The 20442-nt window shown below is 47.0% G+C and overlaps 1 protein-coding gene across 1 annotated transcript in view; it reads right to left on the bottom strand.

Annotated features, from left to right (window-relative positions):
- The window catches only part of R3HDM4 (R3H domain containing 4), a 77759-nt gene extending 57590 nt beyond the window's left edge, over nt 1-20169 (bottom strand). The window contains exon 1 of the mRNA XM_068271233.1: nt 19926-20169. Within this exon, the coding sequence (XP_068127334.1) occupies nt 19926-19990 (65 nt within the window). The 5' untranslated portion in view covers nt 19991-20169. The remainder of the gene's footprint in view (nt 1-19925) is intronic.
- Nucleotides 20170-20442: the final 273 nt, after the last annotated feature.

The raw sequence follows: 20442 nt of genomic DNA, 5'->3' as shown, positions 1-20442 counted from the left end.
GCACTGGTAAGTCATGATGCTTACAATGAATAAAGGTGAGGTTTATTACTATTCTCTTTTCGTAACCGTACTGAAGACAGTTTTCCTCATGAAGAGACCCCAGGACCTTCAACTGAAAATTTAAATATCAGTGACCCTTCATCACAGAGTACTAGCACAACATCTATGCAGGAAGAAGAGCCCAAACATGCCCATGCACTCCCCAGACAGCCCATCCCCACATACAGGGCCGGCCTTAGGTTTCACAGCGCCCTGAGCGAAACCTGATTTTTGTGACCCCCCCCCCCTTCATCCTCCTCCCGCGTGCGTGCACACATAAGCACGCACACACACAGGCCCATATGCAATTCACCTTTTCTCCTGAGATATCTCCTAGGAAAGTGGTTCCCAACCTTTTTGACGTTGTGATACAAATGCTCAGATCTCCGTGACACGTCACATATGTATAATAGAAAAAATACTATTAATAACCACGAATGGAAAGAGAGAATTATCCTGAATATTATCCTGAATATACTTAAAAATGAAGGCTAGAACCTTTCAGGAATATTAATAAAAACAATCAGTGGGACAGTTAGCTGCCCCCCTCCCCCCATTTAGAATGATAGCACAGCACCGACAATTTGCACCACACATTATAGCCGCAGTGTGCCCCCCCCCAAGGAAAAAAAAAACGTCCTCTGACTCAGTATAGGTAGGTAGCCAGGTATAGCTGCCCCCAGTAGAGGATCTCATGTGTAGGTGCCCTCAAAATAGGTTGCCAAGCATAGGTGCCCCCAGTGTAGGAAGTCAGTTGAAGGTCTCCATCCCCCTCATAGGTAGCCAGGCGTAGGTGCCTCCAGTATAGGTAGCCAGGTGTAGGTGCCCTCAGTATAGGCAACCAGCTATAGGCGCCCCCTAGGAAGCTGGCGCCCTGAGCGAACGCTCCAGTCGCTCAGGTCAAAGGCCGGCTATGCCCACATATGTCACCACCAGGTCCACGTAATGTGTCATACAGAAGTAGACCCTGCTTTCAGTACAGAAAATCAGGAAGAGCCATGAGTAGAGCAGAATGTGAAATAAAAATTATCAATTCCATAGATAAAAGCTGTCATAAATATGGAAAAAATAAATACAAATTTTGATGCACTGAATGAGCCCTGTACTAAATTCCTCTCGAGTCTAGTGCCATGTTTGCAAAAACTTCCTGAGGAGAAATTGTTGCTAGCTAAACGTGATAGGATTGAGGTTTTGAATAAATATATGACACCAGACCCACCTTTGTAAAACCAAAACAATGCATATTAGGGCCATAGTCATGTGGGTCAACATCATGAGCCATACAGGCACCCAGTCCAGTAACCCTACTATGGTCAACATGTCTATAACTCATTGCTCAATGTCAAGTATGCCACCTTATCCTCATATGTCTGCACAGCAGTACTATCCACCCATCCAACCACCTATGCCTCCAAGAACACCCAGCTCACAAGAGCCCTCTCTTGACACACCAGTGTATACAGATCTAAGTGGTCAAGGTAGTGGTTACAACAGGCCACACCAAGAGTTCACAGCCAGTGAGCCACACGGCGCCATATGCAATTCACTTTTTCACCTGAGTTTTCTCCTAGGAAATAATGTGGCCTCCTTCCATTTAGGTTGTATTTTGGATTTTATGTTATTGTAGACATTATGTTGAGAAGATTTTATGGTTATTTCTTATTTTTTACCATGTCAGTGTAAGGGCCGTTTCCACTAGAGCGAATCTGCATGCAGATTCGCATAGACAATACAAGTGGATGGGCCCGTTTCCACTTGTCAGGATTTCTGAGTGTTGTCATTTGTTGGTTGCAAATATAACAGTTCCTGCTGTTAACGTTTTTTTTTTTTTTTTTTTTTTTTTTTAAAGGCAACCTTAAAAAAACAAAAAACAGAAAACAAAACCATTTGTCCTCTCTTTATTTTTTAGATAAGAAAGTATTGCAGGTTGACCAATGTGCCTTTGACATTTTTAGAAGTGTGGGTATAGTGGGCGCAAAGTGTTAGCCTATAGCTGTTGGTAAGGAAGTAGGTATTAAATATGGTGAGATTTGACTAAAACAACAAAAATATGAGTTTCAATTGGCTATAAGGGGACATTAAATACCTTACACGTTACTACAGAAACACATGCAAAGAAAAGAAAAAAAAAAAAAAAAAGAAAAAGAAAAACCAGCTGACTATATAATCAACCAGATGAATATACATAATTTGTAAGGCCCCGTTCACACTTGCGTTTTGGCAAGTAAACGGACCCGATCCTGATCGGATCAGGACCTGATCCTGATCAGAACCGTACGGTTCCGATCCGGATCCGGTCCGTTTGTATCAGGCATGCATCAGGCTGCCATCTGGATCCGTGGGCAAAAAAAATAGTGAAATTTAAAGAAAAAAAAAAAAACACACAAAACAAGATAAATTGAGTGACATTGAGACATGACATCTCTGCTGACATTCATGGAATGCACCCAGTACTGACGAGGCCTGGCCCTTTCGACTCATGAAGACATCAACACACAAAAGAACAAGCAACTGATCCTCCATTGCTACAGTCCTCTACACAACCCACTAAGCTTTGCGGGTAAGACTCCCCTTATACAGGATCTTCTCAAAAAATTAGCATATTGTGATAAAGTTCATTATTTTCTGTAATGTACTGATAAACATTAGACTTTCATATATTTTAGATTCAAATACACACAACTGAAGTAGTTCAAGCCTTTTATTGTTTTAATATTGATGATTTTGGCATACAGCTCATAAAAACCCAGATTTCCTATCTCAAAAAATTAGCATATTTCATCCGACCAATAAAAGAAAAGTGTTTTTAACCACTTAACATCTCAGTCGTTTTCAGCTTATGCATCCGAGCAATGTTCACCTCCCATTCATTAGCCTATAACTTTATCACTACTTATCACAATGAACTGATCTATATCTTGTTTTTTCCGCCACCAATTAGGCTTTCTTTGGGGGGTACATTTTGCCAAGAGCCACTTTACTGTAAATGCATTTTAACAGGAAGAATAAGAAAAAAAATGAAAAAATTCATTATTTGTCAGTTTTCGGCCATTATAGTTTTAAAATAATACATGCCTCCATAATTAAAACCCACGTATTGTTATTGCCCATTTGTCACGGTTATTTCACCATTTAAATTATGTCCCTATCACAATGTATCGCGACAATATTTTATTTGGAAATAAAAGAGCATTTTTTCCGTTTTGCATACATCACTATTTACAAGCTTATAAAAAAAAAAAAAATAGAGAGAAATATTTCATCTTTACATAGATATTTAAAAAGTTTAGACCCTTAGATAAATATTTATGTTTTTTTTTTTTTTGTTTTTTTTTTTTTATAGTAATGCTTTTTTTGGTTTTTTTTTATTAAACATTTTATGTGGGCATTTTTGGGAGGGTGGGATATAAAAGTGTTTTATTTGGGGAAATATTGGTGTATTGTAATGTTTTTGGGAATTTACTTGTAGTTTTACTTTTTGGCCACAAGATGGCAATCTCGATTTTATTTTACATGACGTCACTCTAAGCGTACAATGTACGCTTAGAGGGACACAGCTTCAGAAAGAGCGAAGCTTCCGAGAGAAGCTGTCGCTTTTTCAGCGGGGGAGAGGAATCAATGATCGGGCTCCATAGCCCGATAAATTGATTCCGTGGCTACCGACTCCGCGGCCGGGAGTGCGCGTGCACGCATGCGATCGGCCGCGGGAGCGCGCCTGTCCTCCTTGACGTTTTTATACGTCAAGGAGGACAAAGTGGTTAAAACAAAACAAAAAAGTCAACCTTCAAATAATTATGTTCAGTTATGCACTCAATACTTGGTCGGGAATCCTTTTGCAGAAATGACTGCTTCAATGCGGCGTGGCATGGAGGCAATCAGCCTGTGGCACTGCTCAGGTGTTATGGAGGCCCAGGATGCTTCGATACCGGCCTTAAGCTCATCCCAGAAAAATGAAATATATATATATAATTTAAATTGCTATTTTTACTACAGGACCTCTTTTGAACGCACATACCATTTTTATCTGTCATGTATGCTAAAGGACTTTAATGCTTCTATAACATGCTGCATTACATAACTGTAATACAAAGTTCAAAGATAACACCTTTCAAGTGAAATGTCAGCTGTAAAACTCTTCCACTTTTTTCCCTGCATATGAAATACCATGCTGTGAACTTCAACACTGATCTTTATCTGGCTGTCCATAACTAATCACAAATAAACTGTGGATGCTGTGAAGTTACAGTAGTTCCAGGATTTCTATTAGGCCATCAGTTGCAGAATCAGTTCCTTTCACCTCTCTAGCATGTAAAGGTGCGTACACACGCACTACTATAAGGAAAGACGGGTCAGTCAGACCCTCCCGCTGGGCGGGCGTTCCGCCGATACTAGTACTGTTGGCGGAACGGAGGGTCTGACTGACCCGTCGTTCCTTATAGTAGTGAGTGTGTACGCACCTTTAACAGCCATTCTTGTCCCATTTATATTTGCAAATCAGCTTACACTCCACAAGATTAATTTCCTGAAACATGCAAGCCACAGAGAAAAGCTACTAATTATTTCTCATATCTATGCATGTATTTAAAGTTAGTTACCTAGGTAGAGGGGGAAGCCTTTGGATAGTCCAGAGGCTTTCCATCTCCTCCTTGCCAATCACGGCCCCTCTGAATATATACGACAAGAGCTAGTGGGATATGTTCTCATGACCGCACCACCTGCAGTGTACGCGTGCAGCTGTACTACACCTGCTCGAGTACGGGCATTCCTGGGCAGTAAGCTGAAGCTAGAATGCATTATTGATTAGAGCCTCATTTTAAACTCAATATCATAAATTGTAAAAGGACACCTAAAGCTTACTAAGAGTGTTATGGAGGCTGCTATATTTACTTTTAAACAATCCCAGTTGCCAGGCAACCTGCTGATCTTTCATACATCAGTAGTGTCTGAATAACACGCTTAAAACAAGCATGTAGCAAATCTAGTCAGACTAGAACCAGAGCACCTGATCTGCATGTTTGTTCAGAGACTTATGCTACGTACACACATGCGACAACGATCGTTCGTTAAGAACGACGAACGAACTTTTAATTGATGAAAGAACGACCTAAGTAAAGGTAGTTTTAAAATGTGTGTAACGATCTGATCGTTAGAACGAACGTTACATCACAGAAAGCAACTATTGCGCCTACGCATAAAAATGAGAAGTTCCATGGAGAAATAGTGAAATGCACATGTCAAGCCTAGTACGAACGATCGTTTCCAACGATGTACTACTTTTGCAAACGATCGTCGTTGGTTAAAATCCGCCGAGACAGAACTTTCTTTTGTAGCGATTTGGCTCGTTCGTCGTTTGCCTTAATAGTCGGTGGTTCGTTTTTTGTAACGATCGTCGTTGGTAAAGATCGGGGAACGATCGTTACAAACGACTATAGTCGCATGTGTGTACGCACCTTAAAGATGGCCACACACACACCATACAATTATAAGATCCAATGTTTCACCAATTCAATAATTTCAATAGGTTGTACCAAAAAAACAAAAAAAAAAACCGAGAGCTTTTGGTTTTGATCGATAAATCCGATCGAATTACCCATATTTTTTTTCGATATTTGGAGATTGGACATGTAAATTTCAGACAAACTTTACCAAGAATTGTACGGTGTGTAATGGATTGCCAATTACTTGATGTACAGTTCCAATCAGTGTTTTCTGAGCTTGGGAGAAAAAAAATTGTTATTCTTAAATTCAACAGATATTTAAAAAAAAAAATTGTATGGTGTGTGGCCACCTTATGGCTAAAAGTGCTAGGTGTAGATAGCAGTATAGCGAGGTAAATTGAATTGTTTAAAAGGAAATAAGTATGGCAGCCTCCATATCATGCTCACTTTATGTGTTGTATTTAAAAAAAAAACAATAGTTGCCTTGCAGCCCAGCTGATCTATGTCAGAATCAGATTAATTTTGCCAAGTACAAAGGCGGGGGGCAGGGTTGTACCCGGAATTGGTTTTGGCTCATACAGGATCTGGAAGGAGGGGTGGGGATGGTGAATGTAAGGGGGGAAAATGTCTGAAAGCCAAAAGCCAAGGCTGCCCATACTACAGCGCCACCAGTTGCACTTGGCAATCATAGATTATGCTTAATAACACATCAAAGGGTGGGGCGGAGGGGGGACGGGGGGGCTAGACGGGGAGGCGAGGGTTCAGCGATCATGGCCCAGTACTTCATGAAAGAAACCGGCAATGATGGCTGATGCTGCTGAGGATCCCGATTGCTGACATCTGCCAGTGCTGGCCAGGGTATTTCAGTAGTGTTCATTTTCAGTAGTGTTCATTTCTGCGGTGGGTACCGACTCCTGGGCTGCATTCAGCAGGCTGGTCAAGAAAATCTGGCTGTCACAGAAGCTTCCAGCCGCTGCTCCCCTCTCTTCCGGATTAGCGGCTGGCATCATGGAGAGTCTGAACCAAAGGTGTCCCTGCACCGGTGGAGCAATAGTAGCTGGATGGATGCATCCAGTGAGGCCAAAGGTGTCCAGATCGGTGCGGTGTCTTCTGACCTCGGAGGAGCCCCAACTGCCTGGGTAGCAATTGTGGACTCCACACGGCCTGTACCTAAACTATTTGGCTGCAGTAGTGTCTGAAGTACACCAGAAACAAGCATGCAGCTCATCTTGTCAGTTCTGAAAATTGTCAGAAACGCCTGATCTGCATATGCTTGTTCATTGTTGTCCATGAAAACAGCTCTCAACATGTTCCTCTTGCTCCATCCTGTGCAGATGTACATTTTTAAATTCCTTATGAATTACCTGCAAGATCAGTCATGTAGTAGTTTGAATATGTATAACATGAAGACATTTTCAGAGTATCATATTAAGGTAGCCATATGCAAATTCAGTCACTCTTATTGAAATGTAACCAATTAATACTTTTTTATACTGATTTAGGACAGTTAATTGTTCACAAGAGTGATTACAGTAGGTGCAGCTGCAAATTTAAACCAAGTGGGAAGATGAAGGAAATCAGTGGTCATATTGCTTTGCACTGCACTTGTTAAAATGGGAGCTGGGACAACAGTTTGGTTAAAATCCAATTATGCAAGGTGATAAAGAATTAGAATCGGTTTATTTCGCCAAGCACGACTTGGCCGTACCCAGAAGTGAAGAGAGTAATACTAGTACAACCTATAGCAAGACAGTACACAAAGTTAAGGGCTCTGCCTCTGACACAGGAGACCAGGGTTCGAATCTCGGCTCTGCCTGTTCAATAAGCCAGCACCTGTTCAGTAGGAGACCTTAGGCAAGTCTCCCTAACACTGCTACTGCCTATAGAGCACGTCCTAGTGGCTGCAGCTCTGGCGCTTTGAGTCCGCCAGGAGAAAAGCGCGATATAAATGTCATTTGTCTTGTCTTATCAAAGAACAGAGCAGCAACAACAGCCATCGTCATATGGAAATCAGCAGATGGGGGGGGGGGCATTTGGGAAAAGAGCAGAGTTCAAAAGTAACTGCCTTGGGGGGGGAAAAAAAAAAAAGTGTTCCTACACCTTTTGGTTCTGGCAGGGATGGACCGAAACCTCCAGCCCGATGCTGTGGCCTGGGTGGGAGCCTAGCAATTTCCACTACTCTAGTGCGCAGTCTAATGTTTTAGATGAGGTCCAAAGGGGGGAGAGGTTACCCAATAACTCTCTCCACTGAGTTGATGACCTTCTGAATTTTGTATCTGACGCTAGCTGAGGAGTTAGCGTACCAGGCCAGAATAGATGAGCAAAGGATCGACTTGGTGGTGGCGGAGTAGAAGTACCTCAGAAGTTCCTGGGTCATACCAAACTCTTTTAGTTGGCGAAGGAAGAAGAGTCTTTGTTCTTCTGAGTTGAGATGGTGTTTGTCCTCCAGGTCAGGTCATCTGAGATGGTTGTACCTAGGAGGCAGACCCTTACTACTTCAGTTCCATTGACATAGATTAGGGGTGGGTTAGTGGCATACTTTCTGAAATTAAATGACCATCTCAACGGTTTTGGCGGTGTGTGTTTAAGAAAAGCTTTTATCTCTCTACCAATTGCAGACTCTGTCCACCTCCTGGCGGTAGGTCTGCTCGTCGCCCTTACTGACAAGACCAACAATTGTGGTATCCACTGCAAAATTGATAATTGTGATAGAGTTTGCTGCAGATGTGCAGTTATTGATGTATAGAGAGAACAGGAACAAGACGAAGCCCGGAGGGGCTTAAATGTTTTTCACTCTAAGTCTGGAGGAGATGTCACCCAGCTTACCAACCTGGGACCTGTTCGAGAGAAAGTCAATCATCCAAAGACGGAGAGTTGTATGGATATTAAACGCTGTGAGATTGTCATGCAGAATGCGGGGCAGATAGTATTAAAGGTCGAACTAAAGACCCAGAGAAGGATTCTGGCATGCAAGTCCGGCCTGTCCAGATGATCAGGGATAACCTCCAGACACATTAATGGCGTCGTCGGTAGACCCATTTGCTCTGTACACGGACTGGAGTGGATCCAGTTGGTCCAGTGAGGCAGGGGCGTCGCTAGGGCCTTTGACCCGGGCCATGGTGCCCCGGATCTAATGACTGGCAGGAGGGGGCACTGGGCGGAGCGGGCAGGGGGGGGGGGTATGGGGGAGCGGGCAGTTAAAAACTCACCTGTCTTCAGATCGCTGCAGGCACAGCTTCCATGTGCTTCCGACTTCTTCCCCACGGCGTCCGGCGTCTTGGTTACAGCGCTGTTACCAATGCAAGGGACGCCAAAGGAGGAAGTCGGAAGCACATGGAAGCTGTACCTGTGGCGATCTGAAGACAGGTGAGTTTTTAACTGCCCGCCCCCCCCCCCCCCCCCCGCCCAGTGCCCCCTCCTACGCAGGGGGAAGCCGCCCATCTCACCTACGCTGGGGGAAGCCGCCCATCTCACCTACGCTGAGGGGGAAGCCGCCCATCTCACCTACGCTGGGGGGGAAGCCGCCCATCTCACCTACGCTGGGGGGGAAGCCGCCCATCTCACCTACGCTGGGGAGGGGGGGGGGGGAAGCCGCCCATCTAACCTACGCTGGGGGGGGCGGCCCATCTAACCTACGCTGGGGGGGGAGCCGCCCATCTAACCTACGCTGGGGGGGGGAAACGCCCATCTAACCTACGCGGGGGGGGGGGGGGGGGGGAAGCCGCCCATCTAACCTACGCGGGGGGGGGGGGAAGCCGCCCATCTAACCTACGCGGGGGAGGGGGGGGGAGCCGCCCATCTAACCTACGCTGGGGAGGGGGGGGGAGCCGCTCATCTAACCTACGCTGGGGGGGAAGCCGCCCATCTAACCTACGCTGGGGGGGGGGGGGGGGGAGCCGCCCATCTAACCTACGCTGGGGGGGGGAAGCCGCCCATCTAACCTACGCGGGGGGGGGGGGGGGGGAAGCCGCCCATCTAACCTACGCGGGGGGGGGGGGGAAGCCGCCCATCTAACCTACGCAGGGGGGGGGGGGAAGCCGCCCATCTAATCTACGCAGGGGGGGGAAGCCGCCCATCTAACCTACGCGGGGGGGGGGGGGGGGGGAGCCGCCCATCTAACCTACGCGGGAGGGGGGGGGGGGGGGAGCCGCCCATCTAACCTACGCTGGGGGGGGGGGGGGGGAGCCGCCCATCTAACCTACGCTGGGGGGGGGGGAAGCCGCCCATCTAACCTACGCTGGGGGGGGGGAAAGCCGCCCATCTAACCTACGCTGGAGGGGGGAAGCCGCCCATCTAACCTACGCTGGGGGGGAAGACGCCCATCTAATCTACGCTGGGGGGGAAGCCGCCCATCTAATCTACGCTGGGGGGGAAGCCGCCCATCTAATCTACGCTGGGGGAAGCCGCCTATCTAACCTACGCTGGGGGAAGCTGCCTATCTAACCTACGCTGGGGGAAGCTACCTATCTAACCTACGCTGGGGGAAGCTACCTATCTAACCTATGCTGGGGGAAGCTACCTATCTAACCTATGCTGGGGGAAGCTACCTATCTAACCTATGCTGGGGGAAGCTACCTATCTAACCTATGCTGGGGGAAGCTACCTATCTAACCTATGCTGGGTGAAGCTACCTATCTAAAGCTTAGCAAAGCCCCAGCACAGCAAAGCAGAGCCCTCAGCCTAGCAAAGCCTCCAGGTCCCAGCCCAGCAAAGCCTCCTGGTCACAGCCCAGCAAAGCATACAGCCAAGCAAAGCCTAGTAAAGCCCCCAGCCCAGCAAAGCCCCCCAAAATGCCCCCAGCAAATCACCTAGCAAAGCCAGGCCGGCAGAGCATCTCCGTCAGCCAGGCCGGCACGGCATCACCTAGCAAAGCCAGGCCGGCAGAGCATCACCGTCAGCCAGGCCGGCACAGCATCACCACCAGCTGAGTACAGCGCACAGGCCAGCCAGCCGAAGGCAAGACAGAAGCCAGGTGAGGGGCTTATATATGTGAAATACTGCCTATTGAATATATTTACGTTACGCCACTGCTATGTTAAAGTACATTTGGCCCCATCTATGACCACGCCCACTTCACACAGCATGGCCACGCCCATTTTTCGCCACGGCGCACGCACGCACGCACACACACACACACACACATTCCCTCTTGGTGCCCAGGGGTGCCCCGGATCTCCCAGGAACCTAGAAACGCCCCTGCAGTGAGGTGTGTTTGAGGAGTGACATGACTACTCTTTCAAAATTCTTCATGACCACAGATGTTAGGGCCACAGCAGTGTTCTCCCCAGAATTTTTTCCCAGCCGGTGGCATAAAAAATTAGCCGGGTGGGGTGCGAGGGGGAATTCAGGACTAGCGCTTCCATAAGGGCAAATTGCACCATTGCCCCCAATTGCAGTGCAGCTCTCCCCTCAGGTGGTTCCTGGACATCGTTGCAGGAAGCAGATGGGAATGTAAGCTCTGGGTCCCTGGTTCGAATCCCAGCCAGGGCACTATCTGCAACAGAGTTTGTATGTTCTCTCCGTGTCTGCGTGGGTTTCCTCCGGGCACTCCGGTTTCCTCCCACATTCCAAAAACATACGGATAAGTTAATTGGCTCCCCCTAAAATTGGCCCTAGACTACAGTACTTACACTGCATAATATAGACATATGGCAATGGTAGGGATTAGATTGTGAGCTCCTTTGAGGGACAGTTAGTGACAAGAGAGAGATAGATAGATATACACTGTACAGCGCTGCGTAACATGTCGGCGCTATATAAATACTAAATAATAATAATAATAATAATAATATTAATCTGTAGGGTGTACCAAATGGTGATGGAGAGGCATATGAAATCATAGCCTCTTAGGTTGTACTGTTCCCTGCAAAAGCCGTTGCAGTTTAGCTTTATGGGGATCAGCAGCATCTGGCAGCTGTGATCACCGTAACTAAAGGTGCTCATTAACCCCCCTGGCGGTAAGCCCGACCTGTGTTCGGGCTCCGCTTTGTGTGCTGAAAGCGGTGAGCCCGAACACAGGTCGGGCTGGCTAAATACATGCTGCGCAGTGTCTCTCTGGGTCCCGCGCGCTGATCGCGCTGCACAGCGGGACCCAGGCTTCTCCCTCCCGGCCGCCGGAGTCCCCATTACCTGGCTGATCTTCCGGGGACCCGGCGGCCTATCAGTGGCATGGAGCTGCGTACATGCGTGACGTTGTGCGGCAGCGTGGGATCATGGGGGAAGGAGGGAGGGAGTCAGGGAAAAAAAAAAAAACAATAAATGACTGTGATTGGACACAGGGGGTAGGGAGGGAGAAGAAACACAGTCAAATATAATAAACAATGTGATTGGCCACAGGGGGAGGGAGAGGAAAAAAAATAAAAATGACACAAATGATCTGATTGGCCACATGGGTAGGGAGGCAGAAATGAAAACAAAAAAAAATTACAAGTGATCTGATTGGCCACAAGTAGCATTGAATTGAATACAAGTTAGATTGTATTCAATTCAATGTTGCCATTTGCTCTCTGGAGACCGTGGCTGCTGGCTGTTTGATCTGTGAGTTGCCGATTGATTGATTACTGATTATTGGATACCCGTTACTGATTTTTGCCTGGATTTTTGACTATTCTCTTTGCCTTCTCCCTGCACTTATTTTGCCTGGACTTTGATTGATTTACTGTGTACCGATTTTTGCCTGGATTTTGACAACTCTCTGCCTGCCGTTTTCTGCCTGTAGTTTGCTATGGCGTCCGCTTCAAGAAGGCAGCTCGCTGCGGAATCGCTGGTGGAGTTGGAGGACAGCGATTTGCAGTCACTGGCGGACTCAAGCGACAGTGACGCACCTGGGGACCTCTCATCCGACCCAGGTAGCGACAGCGAGAGTGATTCCATCACCACGGATGTTAGCGATGTCCGGGTCTGGTGCCCCGTTGACCTTTCTCAGGCACCGCCACCGCCCCCCCGTTTTCCTTTTACTGGGGAGCCTGGCCTGAAGAAAGTGTGTGAGCACAACCCCCTGGCCTACCTGCAGCTCTTCTTTGATGAGGCCGTTATTGAGAAGATTGTGGAGGAGACTAATCGTTATGCCACCCAACAACTGGCTGCTCCACGACGCCCCTTCTCAAGAAGCAGGACCTGGGAGCCGGTCACCAAAGAAGATATTTGGCTATTTTTGGGACTTATCATTCTGCAGGGGGTGGTGGGGAAGCCCCTGCAGAAGTGGTATTGGACCACCAACAAAATGATAGCGACCCCGTTCTTTGGTACGGTGATGAGCGAGTACCGGTTTTCGCTCATCATGAAATTTCTCCATTTCGCCAATAACGACACCTTTGAGGAGTCCACTCACCCTGCTCCCAAACTGAAAAAAATCTGGGAAGTGTACGAGATGGTGGTGGAGAACTTCAGGACCACGTATGTTCCAGAGCGGGATATATCCGTGGATGAGAGCCTGATGGCTTACAAGGGGAGGCTGAGCTGGCTGCAATTTATAGCTTCTAAGCGGGCCCGCTTTGGAATCAAATCTTATATGTTGTGTGAGTCTTCAACCGGGTACATCTGGAATACAGTTTTGTACACCGGAAAGGGAACAAAGTTCAATCCCCGGTTCAGCGACTACGGAGTGGCGACAAGTTCCGTTTTATCACTTGCTGAGCCGTTACTGGACAAGGGATATTGTGTCACCACGGACAATTTTTATTCTTCCCCGGAACTCTTTGAGATCCTCATAAAGCGTCGCACTGATGCCTACGGCACAGTTAGGCCGAACAGGCGGGAGATGCCTACATCTTTTGGGAAGCAGAAATTGAAACCAGGGGACATAGCTGCTTGGCAGAAAGGAAAGATGCTGGCTCTCCGCTGGCGGGATAAAAAAGACGTTTGTCTCCTTTCCACAGTCCACGACACCTCCACTGTTCCCACCAAAACGAGAGCAGGAAAGGAAATACAGAAGCCGCAGGTTGTGGTGGACTACAACCTAACAATGGGTGGAGTGGACAGAGCGGACCAAGCAGTGACATTTTATCCCGCAGTCCGCAAGCAGCAGAAGAAATACTATAAAAAGATATTCCGACATCTTCTGGAGCAGTCTCTGTGGAATTCTTATATACTCTACAAGCAGCGCAGTGAAAGGCCAATTACTCACGCGGACTACATATGGAGGATGTGCGAGTGTATCTGTTTGCGGTACCAGACTGCCACAGATGCCAGAACTGGGCGACGTGCCTCCTATGTCGTTAACCCGGAGCGACTCACTGGCCGGCACTTCCCGGAGCACATACCTCCCACCGCCAAAAAAAACACACCAACCAGGACATGTGTGGTGTGCTGCTTGAAGACCGATGAGAGGGGCAAAAAAGTCAGGAAGGAGTCGCGCATCTACTGCCCTGACTGCAATGTTGGACTCTGTGCTGCTCCCTGCTTTAAAACTTATCATACACGGGAGGTGTACTAAGTATACATGTACATAATGTGTATAATTATCTTCTTGCTGCCTTATTTGTACAGTTTTCCTATTTTTTCAGTTTATTGATAAATTTTATTATTTCAGCAAATTTGTGTTCCAGTCTTTTATTTATATGCAGAATGTCTACCAGGCCTCTATTCTGATATATTTTGGTGAGTTAAGACTTAAGAATTGGAGGTCTAAAATTCTTGAAAAAAAAATGTACCGCTTTTGACTCCTAATTCCAGACAGAAATGAACCGCCAGGGAGGTTAACAGTAAAATTTTTCCCTCAGATTCGATCTTTCAACACAATTTTTATGTTCAGACCCATAGAAAAATGTGCCTTATGTGGCGTAAATCGATGTGAAACAATTCTTTGGTCATTTTGCAAAGGGGGGGGGGGGGGGGGGGGGGGAATATTGATTCAAAAGTTTGATTTTATGATTGAATTGTAATGTAAAACCTTCTTAAATTGATCTGTTAATGGGAACTATCGATAACTGCCATCAGATTAGTTTTGATCATTCAAATGGCGTAGAAAGATCAAATCTGAAAGAAAAATTGTACTGTTAATGGGCACCTAAAACAAATGTGCAGAGCCTTCTGTCTCTCCAGCAGGACTGACATAAGATGATAAGGAATCAGCCATGCTGTCACACAGTGATATATACTCTGCAGTAGCATAGTGTGCCCTTTCCACTCCATTCCTGCAATTTGTTGTTCCTGACTGACAAAAAGTAAACATAAAAGAATCCCAGGAATGCAAAGGAGGGAGCACACTATACAGACTATAAGTATATACTGTATATTACCATGTACTGCCGGGCTGCAACTAATGGTCATCTCCCCCAGCAGTCTGCACGTTTCAATTCAGTTCTCCTCACACTCTCTGCTGTTGACTCGCTGAATGAGGAGAGCTGCGAGTGTCCCGCCCCTGTTCATTATTATTCACTGCTCTGCCCGCCTCCTCTGCACACAGGGCTCAGGACCAAGAGCTGCGAGTGTCCTGCCCCTGTTCATTAATATTCACTGCTCTGCCCGCCTCCTCTGCACACAGGGCTCAGGACCGAGAGCTGCGAGTGTCCCGCCCCTGTTCATTATTATTCACTGCTCTGCTCGCCCCCTCTGCACATGCTGGCTAAGAGAATGTGACAGCGAGCAGCAGCCGGGCGGGAGGCAGGGCGGAGCCGGGCAGAGCGCCCACTTAAATGGGCTTGGGGAGAACACTGCACAGGCCTGATATTGTTTAGGTCAGAATCTCCTTGCTTTTTCGGTACAGGGATGATGGTGGATTTCTTGAAGCAAGTAGGGACCTTCCCTTCACTAAGGGACCTAGCAAAGATGGAGGTGAGGATGGGGGCCAGCTGACGTGAGCAGGACTTCAGTCATGCTGGTGACATGCCATCAGTGTCAGAGGCTTTCCTCGCATCAGACGATGTATGGGCAGATCGACCAATAGACTTATCTCTCTGTTCGAATCTGATCGGAGATAGATCTGTCGCCTGCCCATACACCTCAGGCCGATTTCATGCTGAAAAACGTTCCCAAAATCGGCCTTGTGACGCCGCATCTGCTGCCTCACCGGGCCGACGCTGTCCCCTCCAATGTTAAATGTGCCTCCCAGTGCCCAATGCACTATACATTACCTGTCCGCTGCTGCATCTGGGCTTTGTCCATACACGTGCCCCACATGGTTGCCAGAGTAATGCGGGCGTATGTGACGTCACACACGCGCCCACTTGTGCGCCAGCAACCATGTGTATAGACAGAGGGCGGAGCCAGAGGCAGACATGGACAGGTAATGTATAGGGCACTGGACACCGGGGGGGGGGGGGGCACACTGAAAATTAGGGGGGACAGCTTCAGAGGTTTAGTCGCTCCTCCCAATATCACTCGCCATTACTGCCACGCACGCGACCGTCATCTATCAACATGTCCGATCGACATACTCGGCCCGAAATGGGTCAGATCGTCGATCAGGCATGCATTTGGCTGCACAGATTTTCATTTGATTCAATAATAATTATCGAATCGGATGGTTGATTGGCCGCTAGATGTATGGGTACCTTAAAGTGATCCTTAAGTCAACTGTAAAAAATGAGATTTACTCACCTGGGGCTCCCCTCAGCCCCCAGCAGCCGATCGGTGCCCTCGCAGCCCCGCTCAGATGCTCCTGCACCCGCCGGTGAACACTTCCGGTTTGGCCGTAGGCATGGGAACGCGAGTGATTCTTCGCGTTCCCAGCCTGTATATCGCCCCCTATGCTGCTATTGCAGGAGGCCGCAATAGCAGCATAGGGGGCGATATACAGGCTGGGAACGCGAAGAATCACTCGCGTTCCCATGCCTGTCGGCCGGTGACGGCCAAACCGAAGTGTTCGCCGGCGGGTCCTGGAGCGTCAGAGCGGGGCTGCGAGGGCACCGATCGGCTGCTGGGGGCTGAGGGAAGCCACAGTTGAGTAAATCTCATTTTGTACAGTTGACTTAAGGATCACTTTAAGTCTTTTGCTACTTTACAAATTAAAATAAATCAATGAGTAATTATTGTTTTACAGATCAATCTCATTATTGACCTCTGTATGAACAGCTAATCTACAAAGTTGCACGTGATCTGCAGACACAGAGGCAGTACAATACTGTAATCTCAAGCTTTACGGTGGTAAATTCAACCTTAACTGAGAGGTTTATGGAAGCTTCCATATTTATTTCATTTTAAACAATACCAGTTGCCTGGTAGTCTTGCTGATCCTCTGCCTCTAATAGTTTTAGCCCAAGACCCTGAAAAAGCATGCAGTTCAGATGTTTGACAAAAATCTGATGATTAGCTGCATGCTTGTTTCAGGTGAGTGAGCCAGACACTACAACAGCCAAAGAGATCAGCAGGACTGCCAGGCAACTGGTATTGTTTAAATGAAAATATGGCAGCATCCAAATACCTCTCACTTCAGGTTCCCTTTAATGCATTTGGCTACATTCACAATGAGCATTGAGTTGCATTCCCCATGACAGCAGGAACGCAATGGATCAGGAAAATTGCAATGCATGTTATCCGCAATTTGTGTCTCATACAGACAATGTAAAGTATTCTTCACTGTAACTGTTAATGCGTAACACTGTGAACTTGCCTGGGGCTTCCAATAGTCCCCCGCAGACGTCCTGTGCCCGTGCAGCCATTCACTGATGCTCCGGACCCCGCCTTCGGTTCACTTCCGGAATTTGCGACTTTAAAGTCAGAAAACGGCTGCACCTGCGTGGCCGCATCCTCGCTCTTGCTGACATTACCGGGAATGTACTGCGCAGGCCCAGTACTGTCTGTGCCTGTGCAGTACACTCCCGGTGACGTCAGCGGGAGCAAGGACGCGGCCGCGCAGTGGTTTTCTGACTTCAAAGTCGCAAATTCTGGAAGTGAACCGGAGGCAGGGACTGGAGCATCGTCGAGTGGCTGCGCGGACACAGGATGTCTGCGCGGGACCATAGAAGCCCTGGGTAAGTTCAACTCTTTTTTTCCCCTACAGTAGTCCTTTAACTTTACAATGTTCTGTCAGTTTATTTTGCTATCTTTTCCAATTTGTGGTTGATGAAAACATATAATGTAGTGCAGAATCTACATAGAAGTGATAATAGCCAGAACGCCTGAGTGGCTATCTTGCTTATATCAGTCTCAGTGTTAGTTCCAAAATAGAAAAAAACATTTTTGAACAGATTTTTAAGACTCAGCATAGCACTGAAACAATGCCTGAGGTCAGCAGCTAGGGCTTATGTTCGGCAGTGAGCAAATAATACATTTGCATTTTAAAACAATCAATTTACATTTACTCCTCAGAGCAGGGGTCCCCAAACTTTTTAGTCAATGGCTTGCCAACATACTTTAGACTGCTGGGGGGATGGAGTGTACATAAAATGACGTAGAAAAACATTACATTGAACCTAGGTAGTGTAAACAGCACCTGAAACAATTCCCCACACGCAAAGAAATCAGTGTTCAAAATACCAGTACATATTTTCAAAAGTCCCCCCAAAACAACCCCCTTTCCTCAGTAATTGCAAGGATTGCAAATTATCCACCCCTACATGCGCACGCGCACACACTGCTTTTATATTACGTCTAACCAACCAACCCCCCCACTACAATGTTTTTGTGCACCAGACAATGAAGCATACCCAGGTGACAACCTGCCATACAATTGGACAGCAGTGTCACCTATTGCGGAATTGGATTGGAGGCTAGCGAATGACTTCTTGCTGGCTTCCATGCGGAAACATGGTGCCAGCACTGCAGCCACATCTATAAGTAATGCATTTTGTGTGTGTAAAGGGCCAGTAAAAAAAGCCTCAGGGGGCCACATTCAGCCCATGGGCCTTAGTTTGAGGACCATTGCTTTAGAGTTAGTAGGCAATAGGAAAAAAAAACTTCTAAGATTTATATATCAGTTATCTTTCAATTCTCATATTTTCAAGACTAAAGCCCAATCGACACAATGCGATTCTTTGTACGATTCGATTACGATTCTACTTACGATTCCATTAAATCTGACATGTCCGATCGGGATTCGATTCAATTCGATTTGCCATTGTTTAGCAATAGCAAATCGAAACCCGATCGGACATGTTGGATTTAATCGAATCGTAAACAAATCGTACAAAGAATCGCATCGTGTAGATTGGGCTTAATGGATCACAAAGATCAATTCTAGCCATTTAGTTTACTTGTTTTATATGAGCATAGAAGAGTTAAAACCTCTGCCAAGCTGTACTGCTACACATTTAATTTCTAAACAGACCTGATCCCTAAGGCTTATTTTGCATAAACAGTTGGCTGCTTAATTTTGCGTATGTTTTATTGCAGAGATTGCCACTTGCTCATGTGGAAACACGTGACCATAGTGATCTATGGAATCCTCAGGAATGATACACAGCTGGTCACTAGCAGGAGTACATTTGAAATCGGCGCCGGTAGACTTGGGCGCAGGATACAGCGGTATATAGCTGATCCTGCTTCTGCACAAGTCCGGGCCGATTTAATTACTATTCCCCCTCCAGGCCGACATGGATAGTGGGGGAATGAAATAATTCGGCTTCCAGCGATTGCTGGAGGCCGAATTATTATGTTTTTAAGCAACTTCGGGTCCGTCTTCTGACGGAGCCGATGTTACTCACTGAGCGCTTCAATAGGAATGATTCCTATTGAAGTCTATGGAAGCGCCGGCTGCGCCCAAATCTAGCAGCGCTGAAAAGCACTGCTCCGACTAGCAGTGCTCACTGTCAGTTTTACTAAGTTCAGTATTTTTCAAGTACGGTATTTCTCAGGAGGGTTTTGCTTTGGTAGTTATGTTGGGTTTTAAAACATAGAAGTAACAGGAGTTTGGTGTAAATGTCAGGTACTAATGGGTTTGAAGCTGCCTGGCTATTTTGCCATAGGGCCTGATTAAAAAGGCATAAATGATCAATCAAGAATGAACAGGGTCATCTCAAACATTAGAGGACAGGCCCCTTTCAGAGAGGGGCCTTATGAGGTAGCATAACAGATCTAGGGCACAACGAAAGGTACATGGAATAATATTTTATATATTTTTAACATTCTAAGACAAGGAAGAAGAAGAGGTGTCAAAACTTTGGGAAATTGTTCATATACAGTACTTAACTTACAAAATAATTATACCACAGAAAAAGGTTTATTGAAGCAGAAAAAAATCCGTATATACCAAAATACATTCAGATACAGGCCTTGTAAGAGACAGTAAGTCTCAGGACCTTATACCAACACGTCCCTTGCTGGGACCTCCTTATCCAGCTTAGCAGCTCTCTATGCCTCCTTATCTGTGCTGTCACTGCTACACGATCTCCTGCTGACATTCTGGAGGAACACAACTTGCATATACTGTCAGCTGTTCGCTGTCCTTCAGCCGTGCCAATATGTCACAATGCAGGAGTGTCACTGACACATCATCGCCCAGGATGACAGCTGTGAAGATCCACCCCACCCCTTCTACTGCCGCTTCTCCCCCAACCCACACCCGCTCACCGAGGACGCCCGATCTCCGCTTCCACCACCAGCCCCTCGCATTCGATCAGCCGGTTATTCACCATCCCGGTGTTTTGGTCAGGCTCTTCGGTCACTGCGGAAGTGACGTCACGCTGGGCGTGCCATTATTGTCAGGGTCATGACGTCATCAGCGTTTATAAAAGGGAATTCTAGGAACTGATTTTGCCAGGAATCAGCAGAGGGAGGCGGAACTGCATTAGCAGGCTGAGTCTGTGCTGGGTGGTTGCTGTGTCTGATCGTGCTGCCCCATGCGCATGCGCGATAGGGTGAACACTAGAGCAGCACGATCAGACTCAGCGCCTCGGGGTACCACAAAATGAGACTAGGCAAGTTCAATTAGCTGGCCTGCAATAACTGATGATGAAATGTGATCAACATACCTCCCAACTTTTTGAGATGAGAAAGAGGGACTGCCAGACCCTGATCTCACCCCTGCCACACCCCTAGTCGCATACCATAAAGATTTCATAAGAAAAATACAATATTGTCACGTATT

The sequence above is a fragment of the Hyperolius riggenbachi genome, chromosome 1 (genome assembly GCF_040937935.1).
Source record: "Hyperolius riggenbachi isolate aHypRig1 chromosome 1, aHypRig1.pri, whole genome shotgun sequence".
NCBI lineage: Eukaryota > Metazoa > Chordata > Amphibia > Anura > Hyperoliidae > Hyperolius > Hyperolius riggenbachi.
Note: the sequence above shows the minus strand (reverse complement) of the source record. Positions and strands in the feature narration are given on the sequence as shown.